The 14,566-nt window shown below is 37.0% G+C and overlaps 2 protein-coding genes across 2 annotated transcripts; both read left to right on the top strand.

Moving 5' to 3' along the window:
- The first annotated feature begins 11,407 nt into the window (after positions 1-11,407).
- LOC115966518 lies at positions 11,408-12,142 on the top strand. The gene has a single exon (XM_031085737.1). The coding sequence runs from the start codon at positions 11,408-11,410 to the stop codon at positions 12,140-12,142; it is 735 nt and encodes a 244-aa protein (XP_030941597.1).
- Positions 12,143-12,394: 252 nt separating this feature from the next.
- LOC115966517 lies at positions 12,395-12,841 on the top strand. Its single transcript, XM_031085735.1, has one exon. It carries the CDS (start codon positions 12,395-12,397, stop codon positions 12,839-12,841), a length of 447 nt encoding a protein of 148 aa, XP_030941595.1.
- Positions 12,842-14,566: the final 1,725 nt, after the last annotated feature.

Raw genomic sequence — 14,566 nt, 5'->3', positions numbered from 1 at the left:
TTATGAAATTTAGAAATATGAATATTTTTGAAACAATCATGCTCTACTATTGCAAAAAATGAAGCAAGCTCCCAAGCACCCTAATATTGCATAAGGCAAGTCACAAAGAAAAACTTCTAAAAGATCTTGCACTTTTTTATATTCATATAAAATAACTTTATGTTAACTAATGACAATTTGTTTTTTCAAATTTAATAAATTTAATCCTTACATTCAAAATTCCAAATACAATTCTCATAGTTCACGCTAATAAGGAAAAAAAAATTTATTTCATTTATGCATGTGTAATGCATTACATTATTATCAAAGAAAAGGTAAAAAATAATAAAAAATAAAATAAAAAAAACCAACAAAGAATATGTAAAAAACGTGAATAAGGGTCGAGCCGTTGAAGGTAAACATGTGAAGTGGGTGATTGGTTGAAATTGAGCCTTGGGCCTCTTCTTTGTTTTATGTTTTAGGCTGTTTAATTAAGCCTATGCTCTGCCCAGGTTTTGACATTTTGTTTTATTTGTGAAATTTCGTGCTTACCAACACCAAATTTGTTCTATATTTTTATCTTTTATTTTTGGAGGAGACATTTTGAAATCAATACGAAGAAAAATTCTTTTTGTAGTAGGATTCTGTGGTAAATATAAGTCCTTATTTTTTAATTAATAATTTGTAGGAGTAAAATAAAATTTTTTTTAAGTAAAACCAAGCAAAGTCACTTGTATATGTATCATACCATTTTATCTCATAAAGACTTAACTTATATGGTAAAATTTTATCTTTTATACGAAATTAGTTTCCCAACTGTGAGTCTATATAATGAAAACATAAAAAAAATAAAGAAGTTGATATCAACAAAACCTATAAATAAATAAATAAATAAATAATAAAAAAGAAGGAAAGAAAACGTAAGAATCAAAGTTGATTGAATTAAAAAAAACAAACTTAATATCAATTATCAAAGAAACGGAGTGAAATGTATTTAAATAAGAGAAAATAATGGTACAGAAAAAGAATGAAATAAAATTAAGTAATCTTATTTGAATGTTTTAAAATAAATGAATGAAAATGAATATAATGTATCTTTTTTAGAAGAAAATTAACATAATGTAAGTAACCTTGTTTGGGATTAATATAGAGGAAAATGAATGAAATCATTTAATAACAATATTACTATGGGTACCTGCCCCCCATTAATCGGTGTTTGTCCGCTTTGGGGAGCCAGTCCCTCACGGTTTTGTCACGAAGGGGTGGGAGCTAAGGATTTTTGCCATGAAGTGATTGACACCTAGGCTCACCCGAGTCCCACATCGCCTAAGTAACCCTCCCACGCATGGTTTATAAGCTTCTGGAGCGACCATGAGTGTACCACTACTAAGCACATGTGCTTAGTAGTGGTACACTCATGGTCGCTCCAGAAGCTTATAAACCATGCGTGGGAGGGTTACTTAGGCGATGTGGGACTCGGGTGAGCCTAGGTGTCAATCACTTCATGGCAAAAATCCTTAGCTCCCACCCCTTCGTGACAAAACCGTGAGGGACTGGCTCCCCAAAGCGGACAAACACCGATTAATGGGGGGCAAGTACCCACATTAAAAGGGCCAGTAACCCTCCCACTCATGGTTGCTCCAGAAGCTTATAAACCATAAGTGGGAGGGTTACTTAGGCGATGTGAGACTCGGGTGAGCCTAGGTGTCAATCATTTCATGGCAAAAATCTTTAACTCCCACCCTTTCGTGACAAAACCGTGAGGGACTGGCTCCCCAAAGCGGACAAACACCGATTAATGGGGGGCAGGTACCCACAAATATCAAGTTATTAAATAATATAACATTGACAAAGTAATTTTATTAATTGCATAGTATCGTTACTTCCCAATATTACAGCCATTGTGATTTATAAATAATAGTAAAAAAGCAACAAAAAAAAAAAAAAAAAAAAAGGACAAGTGGCCTAGCCATTTACTTCAATACTGTTTTAATTTGAATTATGGAAATTTGGAGGTACAATTTTAAAAATAATAATAACAAATTAATAATTAAGAGAGAGAAGATTTGAACATTGACTATTTTCATTGGAAGGCACGTTATTATTACTACAAATAATTTACAAAATAACATGACAATGAATATGATTATATTATATTAACAACATAATAAATAAATATATTAATTAGTATTTTATTATGCATTTTAAAAGTTGACATATCAATTAATACATGTTGTATAATAAAATTTGCAGTACACGTAACACCACTCTTTGAATATTATATTGACTAAATTTTTTTTGTTTGTTGATAATTTAATAATTGAAGGAGGATGCATTTGAACATAGGAAATCTCCGTTGAAAACACTAAAACCTACAAAAATAGCTACAAAGCCCTTGTCTACTTCACACATTACTACATTGTAATTTACAGATTTGGTCACTAAAAAGTTTCGTTAAAAAATAATGCTTGGTGGAACCTCATCTCCATATGGAAGCATGAACTCTTAAAGAATCTAAAGAGAGAATTCCACGTACATATACACTTAAATTAGACTAGAGTAGAATTTCTATCTTGTATAAAAAAAATATCAAATTAGTAATTAAAAAGTATAATGATAAATAAATTCAATATCAAGTTATTAAATAATATAACATTGACAAAGTAAGTTTATTAATTGCATTGCATCGTTACTTCCCAATATTACAACCAATTTGATTTATAAATAATAATAAAAAAGCAAAAAAAAAAAAAAAAGGACAAGTGGCCTAGCCATTTACTTCAATATAGTTTTAATTTGAATTATGGAAATTTGGAGGTACAATTTTAAAAATAATAATAATAAATTAATAATTAAGAGAGAGAAGATTTGAACATTGACTATTTTCATTGGAAGACACGTCACTATTACTACAAATATTTTACAAAATAACATGACAATGAATATGATTATATCACATTAACAACATAATAAATAAATATCTTAATTACTACCTCGATCCCACTTTTTTTGTCCTCTATTCCATTTTGAGATGTTACAAAATATTGTTCTGTTTTTAAAAATAAAAGTCATTAATTTACTAATGTTCCTGTAGGGACACGATTATTCACGACCCAAGAATAACATTAGGCTCGTATGTAAAGGGCTCGTAAGTTTATTAATTGCATTGCATCGTTACTTCCCAATATTACAACCAATTTGATTTATAAATAATAATAAAAAAGCAAAAAAAAAAAAAAAAAGGACAAGTGGCCTAGCCATTTACTTCAATATAGTTTTAATTTGAATTATGGAAATTTGGAGGTACAATTTTAAAAATAATAATAATAAATTAATAATTAAGAGAGAGAAGATTTGAACATTGACTATTTTCATTGGAAGACACGTCACTATTACTACAAATATTTTACAAAATAACATGACAATGAATATGATTATATCACATTAACAACATAATAAATAAATATCTTAATTACTACCTCGGTCCCACTTTTTTTGTCATCTATTCCATTTTGAGATGTTACAAAATATTGTTCTGTTTCTAAAAATAAAAGTCATTAATTTACTAATGTTCCTGTAGGGACACGATTATTCATGACCCAAGAATAACATTAGGTTCGTATGTAAAGGGCCCGAACAATATAATTTGTAGAGTGTGGGCTTGAAAGGCTTGGCCTTGGTCACTGGACAGCAGTGTAATCGTGGTTTTTATGGAAGTTCATACGAAGGTGGGCCTGACGTGAATGACAAAACCTTTCTTCAGTGCCACCTATAGGGTTTTTGTCCTCAGACCCCGTCCGAAGAGCTTAGTGTTCTTCTCCTCCTCCATTTTTTAGGGCCTCTCCCTCTGGGGGATCCCTTTCCCCTTGGTTCTTCTTCCCTTTTATACTAGTAGTTACTTCCCTTTCAATGTCCACGTGTAAGTTTTACTTTCTGGGATGGAGACTTGCCTATCAACCCATACTTAAAGTGGTTGGGAGTAGACGTAAAAGTTGAATAGTATGGTGAAGAGCATGGGCCTGTCAGACGCAGAGTTCTTTATTACAGTATTGGCAGCTTTTTCACTTGTCTTGTCCCTGCATTAAACTCGTCCTTCTTCTTTAGGTGTCTTGTGAGATGCTGAGCGTGAGATCGTCCTCGGCCACATCCTTGGGCCTTTTTAGGGCTTTCATTATGCGTCCTCGGCAATAGGTTTCCTCGGCCTGGGTCTTGGGCCCTAATATAAAGTGGGCCGGGACCACAAATTCCCCGACCCCACAATAGCCCCTCAAAATCCTAATGCCCGACCTCGTGGTTGGGGAGGAGGGTTTTGGTGATGTTAGGCCCAAACCATGGCTTGCCCAGCTCTGCACTTCATTAATGTTGGGGTTTATCCATTTGTATAGGAGGCGCGCCGGATTATGAGACATCCTTCTAGATTTACTCACGCGGCATCCTCGACATTTCAGTGCTCGAGACGCGCCATTAATATGTCCCCTTCACGAGACTATCTAAACTTTATGGTTGCAGACGGCGCTGGGAGTTGAGCAAAAACCATCTCGTCTGTAGCATTTCTTGGGAACCTGCGTAGATTAAATGCCTCCAACTTGCCTTCTATATAAGAAGCAGGATAGGAGGTTACTCCCTTCACGTACAAAATCCTCTGTCCCCTTCAAATTCTCAACCCTTCAGCTGTGCTCCTAGTCTTCGTCCCCAGCGCAATCAAGTCTTAGAGTAATATGTTCGAGGCACGAGTGGGGGTGAAAGAATCACACCCGCTCCAAAGGCACTGGGTCTCTCCGAGTCTCAGGATGGCTCGGTCAGGGTAGGGGAGACAGAGACTCAAGACTGTTCTCCGTTTTCACAAGGTGGGAGCGATTCCTCCGCCTCTTTCAGTCAAAATCCGAAGCAGGTACTGGTTTCGTCAGATTTTTGGTGCGACAGTAGTGAGATTTCCCGTCATCAGCATCAGCCACTCCATCGCGAGCGCTGCTAATATGAAGGCTCATCAACTTCCTGGGTGGCCACCTATAAACACCCCGCTCCCTGCACCTTTTCTTCAAAGGTGTTAATCCCATGTCAAGTTCTTTTGCTGCCTGAATTATGGGCATGTAAAAGTATTAAGAAATGGTTCCCTTAGACAACATCTTGGAACTGCTGCATCTCTCTTCTCTGCACCTCTTCTTCAGCTTCTTCCTCTCTCCTTTGTATCTTTTCTTTTTGTTTATGCGGTTAGTCTTTAGTATAGGTTTACTTGAGCTCCTTCATTGTACGTTGTACCATTTCTTTGTCTTAATAAAAGATAATTCTGTTTCCTTCTAAATATTTTTCTTTTCTGCAGTAATTATTTCGTGAATGGATGTATTTCATGTATATTTTTCTTTAATAATGCTTAGGGCAGGAAACCTTGTAACAAAAAGCTATTAATCTGAACTTATTGAGACTATCAAATATAATAATACCAACCAACAGGGAACTAAACTTATGAGACTAACCGAGACAACAGTTGGGTGTTCTGTAATGCGCCTGAGGTAGTCATCCAAGAATGAGAAACCCAAAATAAGCCATCCGAGAGGGTTGCCGAGTAGTGGGGAACTTTGGCCGTATTTTGATAACACATTTTTCTTTTAAGTAGTTGGTTTCCCCATAGGCTTGAGTCCGAGGACCATACAAGGCCTTGGTTCTGTCCAAAACTTGTACTTTTTTTTTTAAGTAGTTGGTTTCCCCATAGGCTTGAGTCCGAGGACCATACAAGGCCTTGGTTCTGTCCAAAACTTGTATTTTTTCTTTTGTATTTTTTCTTTTAAGTAGTTGGTTTCCCCATCGGCTTGAGTCCGAGGACCATACAAGGCCTTGGTTCTGTCCAAAACTTGTATTTTTTCTTTTAAGTAGTTGGTTTCCCCATAGGCTTGAGTCCGAGGACCATACAAGGCCTTGGTTCTGTCCAAAACTTGTACTTTTTCTTTTAAGTAGTTGGTTTCTCCATAGGCTTGAGTCCGAGGACCATACAAGGCCTTGGTTCTGTCCAAAACTTGTACTTTTTCCTTAAAGTAGTTGGTTTCCCCATCGGGTTCTGTCCAAAACTTGTACTTTTTCTTTAAAGTAGTTGGTTTCCCCATAGGCTTGAGTCCGAGAACCATACAAGACCTTGGTTATGTCCAAAACTTGTAGTTTTTCTTTAAAGTAGTTGGTTTTCCCATAGGCTTGAGTCCGAGGACCATACAAGGCCTTGGTTCTGTCCAAAACTTGTACTTTTTCTTTTAAGTAGTTGGTTTCCCCATAGGCTTGAGTCCGAGGACCATACAAGGCCTTGGTTCTGTCCAAAACTTGTATTTTTTCTTTTATATCGCTTTCTTTTATTTTCGAAGATTAGCCCCTTGTCCAAGGTAGGGGGCGTTAGCTTAATGTTGGAAACCCTTGGAGCTGCCCGCACCATTGGCACTGCGAGGCGTAGCCCCTAGCGGAAATTTATGTCGGGACAACAACAGCATGTTGCTGGAAATGGAGGAGCTTTCGCAGACCCTCGTTCGATAGAGGCTTGACTCCGCCACCACCTATGCCAACGCACAAGCCTTCCCACAGACGGCGCCAATTGTAGGGACACGATTATTCACGACCCAAGAATAACATTAGGCTCGTATGTAAAGGGCCCGAACAATATAATTTGTAGAGTGTGGGCTTGAAAGGCTTGGCCTTGGTCACTGGACAGCAGTGTAATCGTGGTTTTTATGGAAGCTCATACGAAGGTGGGCCTGACGTGAATGACAAAACCTTTCTTCAGTGCCACCTATAGGGTTTTTGTCCTCGGACCCCGTCCGAGGAGTTTAGTGTTCTTCTTCTCCTCCATTTTTTAGGGCCTCTCCCTCTGGGGGATCCCTTTCCCCTTGGTTCTTCTTCCCTTTTATACTAGTAGTTACTTCCCTTTCAATGTCCACGTGTAAGTTTTACTTTCTGGGATGGAGACTTGTCCTATCAGCTCATACCTAAAGTGGTTGGGAGTAGACGTAAAAGTTGAATAACATGGTGAAGAGCATGGGCCTGTCAGACGCAGAGTTCTTTATTACAGTATTGGCAGCTTTTTCACTTGTCTTGTCCCTGCATTAAACTCGTCCTTCTTCTTTAGGGGTCTTGTGGGATGCTAAGCGTGAGATCGTCCTCGGCCACATCCTTGGGCCTTTTTAGGGCTTTCATTACGCGTCCTCGGCAATAGGTCTCCTCGGCCTGGGCCTTGGGCCCTAATATAAAGTGGGTCGGGACCACAAATTCCCCGGCCCCACAGTTCCTATTATACCCCTATTAATTTACTAATTCAATTTTTTGATAAATTTTTTTAAGGGTAGTTTTGGAAACTTATACATTTTTAAAAGGTAAACAAGATAATAAATGATGTTCTTTTAAAAAGTTTAACTTTTTAAACAGGACAAAAAAAGTGAGACGGGGATGTAGTATTTTATTATGCATTTTAAAAGTTGACATATCAATTAATACATGTTGTACAATAAAATTTGTAGTACACCTAACGCCACTCTTTGAATATTATATTGACTACATTTTTTTTTTTTATTGATAATTTAATAATTGAAGGAGGGTGCATTTGAACATAGGAAATCTCCGTTGAAAACACTAAAACCTACCAAAATAGCTACAAAGCCCTTGTCTACTTCACACATTACTACATTGTAATTTACATATTTGGTCACTAAAAAGTTTCATTAAAAAATAATGCTTGGTGGAACCTCATCTCCATATGGAAGCATGAACTCTTAAAGAACCTAAAGAGAGAGTTTCACACACATATACACTTGATTAAACTATAGTAGAATTTCTATCTTGTATAAATAAATAAAAAATATCAAGTTAGTAATTAAAAAGTATAATGATAAATAAATTCAATATCAAGTTATTAAATAATATGTCATTGACAAAGTAAGTTTATTATTTGCATAACATCGTTACTTCCCAATATTACAAACATTGTGATTTATAAATAATAATAAAAAAGCAAAAAAAAAAAAGGACAAGTGGCCTAGTTATTTACTTCAATACAGTTTTAATTTGAATTATGGAAATTTGGAGGTACAATTTTAAAAATAATAATAATAAATTAATAATTAAGAGAGAGAAGATATGAACATTTACTATTTTCATTGGAAGGCATGTCACTATTACAACAAATAATTTACAAAATAACATGACAATGAATATTGTTAGGACATATGTGTTTCACTTGTTAAGAACATATGTCATTCATTTATGTAATTGGCTAATCCTTTAACAAAATGCACTTTACTTGTATTTGGGTAGATCTAGGATGTGTTTAATACGTCAAGAAACATGTTGTTCAAGTCTAGTATTAAAGCCATAAAGATTGAACCAAGAAACAAGTGAAGAAAAACTGTTCAATAAAGCTGGACAGATAGCTTGACACTTGCGGACAGATAGCTCGACACCTTCTCGACACCTCTCAACAGCTGCGAACAGATAGCTCGACACCTCTCGATAGCTGGTGGATCGATCGAGAAAGTTTCTATCTCCTCGACAACTCCTCGATAGCTGTATCTGTCGAGGTTTAAAGCTCGACACCTCTCGATCGATCGAGGTTACGGGAATTTAGATTTTCAAATCTGATTTTCAGATCTGATTTTCGACCCATGATGACATGTATGTGTAGGGTTTCTTTTCTCACAACCCTAGACCTATATAAGACTTATTTTAGAGGCCGTCACATAAGAGAATACAAGGAGAACTTATGCAAAAGGTGACCGATGCCTTATTCTCTCTGAAAGAAACTACTGCGTCTTTTGCACCTTAGGGTTTTGTAACCAAGTGCTTCTTGATCTTCATGGTTGATGAAGTGAAAATTTTGCAGCCAACAATTTTCTTCTAGTTGGTGATTAAGTCGCGTACTGGGATCTGCGCAATTGGTCAGTCACGTATTGGGATTCGTGCATCAAAGGGTGGCATTCATATATTGAAGAGTTCAGAGGTTCTGAAGCGGTAGAAGGTTTCTGCTGTGAGTTCATCTACGGGGATTGTAGAGTCTAGGGACAAAGGTTTTGTACTAGATCTGAAACTTCTCTTTACTATAGTGGATTGCTTTTTGGGAAGGTTTCCCCCCCAGATTTTTTACTGTGAAACTGGTTGGTTTCATTGGTTTTTCTGGATTATCATATCTTGTCTTATTTATTTTTCTGTTGCATGATTTTAACATGATATTGATATTTGTTTGTTTTAATAAGTTTTTTACATAATAAATTTAATTAACAACTTGAATTTAAAACTTGTTAATTCTATCAACTGGGGTCTATATTTCCCAACAAATATGATTATATCACGTTAACAACATAATAAATAAATATCTTAATTACTCCTTCTATCCCACTTTTTTTGTCCTCTATTCCATTTTAAAATGTCCAAAAATATTGTCATGTTTCTAAAAATAAAAGTCATTAATTTACTAATGTTCCTATTATACCCCTATTAATTTACTAATTCAATTTTTTGATAAATTTTTTTAAGGGTAGTTTTGGAAACTTATACATTTTTAAAAGGTAGACAAGACAATAAATGATGTTCCCTTAAAAAATTTGACTTTTCAAACAAGACAAAAAAAGTGAGACGGAGGGAATAGTATTTTATCATGCATTTTAAAAGTTGACATATCAACTAATACATGTTGTACAATAAAATTTGTAGTACACCTAACACCACTCTTTGAATATTATATTGACTGCATTTTTTTTGTTTGTTGATAATTTAATAATTGAAGGAGGGTGCATTTGAACATAGGAAATCTCCGTTGAAAACACTAAAACCTACCAAAATAGCTACAAAGCCCTTGTCTACTTCACACATTACTACATTGTGATTTACATATTTGGTCACTAAAAAGTTTCATTAAAAAATAATGCTTGGTGGAACCGCATCTCCATATGGAAGCATGAACTCTTAAAGAATCTAAAGAGAGAGTTTCACACGCATATACACTTGACTAAACTAGAGTAGAATTTCTATCTTGTATCAAAGAAAAAATATCAAGTTAGTAATTAAAAAGTATAATGATAAATAAATTCAATATCAAGTTATTAAATAATATATCATTGACAAAGTAAGTTTATTAATTGCATAACATCGTTACTTCCCAATATTACAGCCATTGTGATTTATAAATAATAATAAAAAAGCAACAAAAAAAAAAAAGGACAAGTGGCCTAGCCATTTACTTTAATACAGTTTTAATTTGAATTATGGAAATTTGGAGATACAATTTAAAAAAATTATAATAATAAATTAATAATTAAGAGAGAGAAGATTTGAACATTGACTATTTTCATTGGAAGGCATGTCACTATTACTACAAATAATTTATAAAGTAACATGATAATTGTGGGGGCTAGTTAGGTAGAATGTACTATTAAAACTGTACGAATTGGGCCTATGGCCCAATCCGAGGATATTTACTAGTCTGAGAATGGTCAAATAAGGTTATTATGGGAATGGTAGAAGAAGAAGAAATAAGGATTGTATAGGATAGTTCAAAATATGTCCGAGGGGAAAAGCCATCTCAGAAATAAAGATTCGAGGTCAGTAGAAATGCCCTATCATCCTGAACATCTTTCAAGGTTGCATCACGGTTAGAAGTCGGACATTAGATAAGGGAGGAGTAGAGAGAGGCAACAAATATCTACAAAAACTGCTACCTCCATATTAAATGCATTCCAGCTAACTCTCTGGCTGCATTAATGTGGAGGTGATATCTGAACAATGGTGAAGCAGCCTTACAGCTGCTAGTTAAAGGTTCTGAGAGGTGTTGGATGGGACAAGAAGGAGTTCCTAGAACCCAACCTACATGTGTATGGTAAGGATGATACCAAAATTATAGTATATAGCACGGAGAGGTGACCTAAAAGAGGGGGATCGAAAAACTAAGAAATCTTTGTAATAATCCTTTAAACTCTTGTAACCTTGATCATTAACTTGACATTATAACATAGCTATTCGGACTATGCCGAGGACAGATTTTCTCACTTTACTTGTGTTTGATTCTCTTAAATAAACAACTGTTATTGTCTTACTTACCGAATAAAACTAGTTCTTTCACCCATGCTCTACAAATTCGTTGTTTGGGCTTGTTGGGCTAAAACCCAATCCTATATTGGGTCCAATCCAAATTCAGTCCTTACAATTGGCACCGTCTGTGGGAATAACTTGGTCTATTTTGAAAGTATTTCAGGTGAAACGTTTAAGATGGAAGAAGCAAGTCCACACCAGGCAGTGACAGGTCCACACCAAGTGGATATGAATCTACACCAAGCAGAATCAAGAGGGTCTCAACATAACAATCCGTGTAGGAGCCTCGAAAGGAGAGGAGATCGTGAGGGCAGCTCATACTAGTAAAAGCCAGTCTTGAGGGAAGAGTCGTGTTTCCCATGCAAAGAACGATAGAGATATGCAACTTGAAATCGACGAGTTGAAAAGGGAATTGCGCCACGCACGGCGAAGATGTTCATCACCGAACTCCGAGCTGTCCTCCGAGGAGACAGATGGTGCTAGTGATAGACGGAGATCCAGGACTCCACCCAGCGAGTCTTTCTCCTATGACGAGGAGTACCACCATAGACGTAGATATAAGAGCCCGCCTCGCAAAGGCCTGGGGAATGATGCCATGAACAAGGCGTTAAGTCAAAACTCTAAATCACCCTTCACACGAAACATAGAAGGCGGGAGTCTTCCTTGGCGATTCCATCAACCCACATTCACCATTTATAATGGTCGAATAGATCCGGTGGAACATGTCAGTCACTTCAATCAAAGGATGGTTGTTCATTCCAAAGATGAGGCTTTGATGTGTAAGGCCTTTCCATCTAGGTTGGGTCCTGTGGTGATGAGGTGGTTTAATGGTTTAAGGGCGAATTCCATTGACTCCTTTAAGAAGCCTACTCGGGCCTTTGGCGCTCGCTTTATCACTTGTAGCAGGGTTCCTTGGCCTTTGGGTTCTTTATTATCTATGTCCATGCGAGAGGGGGAGACTCTAAAGACCTACTCGGATAGATATTGGGAGATGTTTAACGAAATAGACGGGGACTATGACGATGTAGCCATTAGTACTTTTAAGGCTGGCCTTCCAACCGAGCATGATTTGAGGAAATCTCTGACTGGTAAACCTGTTACTAGTGTGCATTAACTTATGGATCGGATTGACAAGTACAGAAGGGTAAAAGAAGACCAACTGCAGGGGAAAGGAAATGCTAAGATGATCCCTCAAGAGAAGAGGGATTTCAGGTCGGACCGATACAATAATAACCGACCTCGGAAAGACTTTGTTGGGTAGCCGGGATCTACCAACACCCAGGTGGTTAATGCTGTGTTTTGAGAACCAATACAACAGGTTTTGAAGAAGATTAAAAACGAGCTGTTCTTTAAATGGCTGAACAAGATGGCAGAAAATCCTATAAGGCATAATCAAAACCTTTATTGCCAATACCATCAAGACCATGGACACACTACCGAGGATTGCAGAAGCTTGTGGAACCATTTAGACCAACTGGTTTGGGAAGGGAAATTAAAGCAACTCTTGCATCATTCCAGTGGCCGGGGGAGCCAAACGGGTTCAAAGTTTTGGGAAAATGCTTCTTCGAGACTCCCTCTAGGCATGATCAATGTCATATTTGTTGCCTTAAGGAGGAATGGATCTTGCCCCTCCAGAGTCATGTCAGTATCTCGTTACCCAGTTGAGGAATTCAGTTCAATGCCGAAGAGAGTCAAGATGGGCATCCCACTGGTGTTAGGTTTTTTAAATGAGGACAAACTTGGAACCATACAACCGCACGATGATGCTTTGGTGGTTACACTTAGAATTGGTGGGTACAATGTGAAAGGGTGATAATCGATCAAGGCAGTGGAGTTGAGATAATGTATCCTGACCTATATAAGGGGCTAAATTTGAAACCTAAGAATTTAACAACTTACAATTCTCCTCTAGTGAGTTTTGAAGGTAATATGGTCATTCCGAAGGGACAAATCGGAATGTCCGTGCAGAGTGGCTCGGATGTGATGGAGGTGGCATTGTTGTAGATGCTTTCTCTCCAAATACGGTCATTATGGGCAGACCTTGGCTTCATACCCTAGGAGTTGTCTCCTCTACTCTTCACCAAACAGTGAAATATCCCTCTGGAGGCCAGGTTTTGGAAATATTAGGAAGTCAGTCTACGGCCAGACAATGCCTGGTAGTGGCCATCTAATATCGGCTTGAGGTTGAAATCTTGGCGACTGCTGAGAATGGTTTATAGCAATTAGAAACTCCAGCGTTACTCTTCAATAGACCAGCCAATGAAGCGAAATGTGAAGATCTAGAAAAAGTAATTATTGATGATGATCCAGAGAAGTTCTTTCAGGTTGGGGCTCAATTGCCTCTACAAGAGAGGGAGCAATTGGTTGAATTTCTTAGAGAAAACGTTGATGTGTTCACGTGGAGCGCATACGAAGCCCCGGGTGTAGATCCAAGTTTCATTTGTCATCATTTGAATGCTAACCCTTTCATCACTCCGAAGAGACAACCACCTCAACGTCTATCCAAAAAGCACGCCGAGGCTGTCAGAAATGAGGTAACAAAGCTCAAACAGGCAGGGACTATAAAGGAAGTTTTCTATCCTCAGTGGCTAGCTAACACAGTGGTGGTGAAAAAGAAAAATGGGAAATGGCGTGTGTGTGTGGACTTCATAGATCTCAATAAGGCTTGTCCAAAAGACCCTTTCCCTATGCCTTGGATAGACTAGTTGGTGGATGCGATGGTAGGTCATCCTCGGATGAGTTTCTTGGATGTCTTTTAAGGATATCACCAGATACCACTAGCACTGGACGATCAGGAAAAGACAGCTTTTGTCACTCCCACTGGAAACTATCATTACAAAGTGGTGCCTTTTGGTTTGAAAAATGTAGGGTCTACTTATCAACGGATGATGACTAAAATGTTCGAACCACAGTTGGGCAGAAGTATTGAAGTCTATATTGATGATATGGTTGTAAAGAGTAAGGTGGTGTCTAAGCATGTGGGAGACCTTACGAACATTTTTGAAATTTTGAGGAAGCATAAGTTTATTGAAATCCTATTTTGCAATCCGTATTTAACCTCACATGAAGGGCAAGAGGGTAATTTCACCTTGAAAATATACATCTTGATTCTGGCCATTAGATCCTTAATCTCATTTCACCAAAATGATCTTGATATTGTAACGGTCAAATCGACTGGTCATAAGCCCAAATCGGACCACCAGATTGAAAGTTATCATCAAATCAAGTTTTAATGGCTGAGATGTACTATCACAAATTGAGTCTGATTATATGTGATTATGAATAATTGATTTCAATTGGTTATAAGTGTAATCAATTTGAAATCAATGATGTGTCATAATTTGATTGGTTAGGACTACATTTTATGGTGAGGTTGCATACACCTAATTAATTAGATAGTTAAATACTAATTATTTAATGAGTAATTTGTGTAATTATCTTTTAATTAGAGTAAATTTGGAACTAATTAAGTCTGAAATGGGAGTGACTGGAGCCATTTAATATTAATTGGGAGCTAATTTGGGACCTATTAATGTTA

Source organism: Quercus lobata, chromosome 11 (assembly GCF_001633185.2).
Source record: "Quercus lobata isolate SW786 chromosome 11, ValleyOak3.0 Primary Assembly, whole genome shotgun sequence".
Taxonomy (NCBI): Eukaryota; Viridiplantae; Streptophyta; class Magnoliopsida; order Fagales; family Fagaceae; genus Quercus; species Quercus lobata.
Note: the sequence above shows the minus strand (reverse complement) of the source record. Positions and strands in the feature narration are given on the sequence as shown.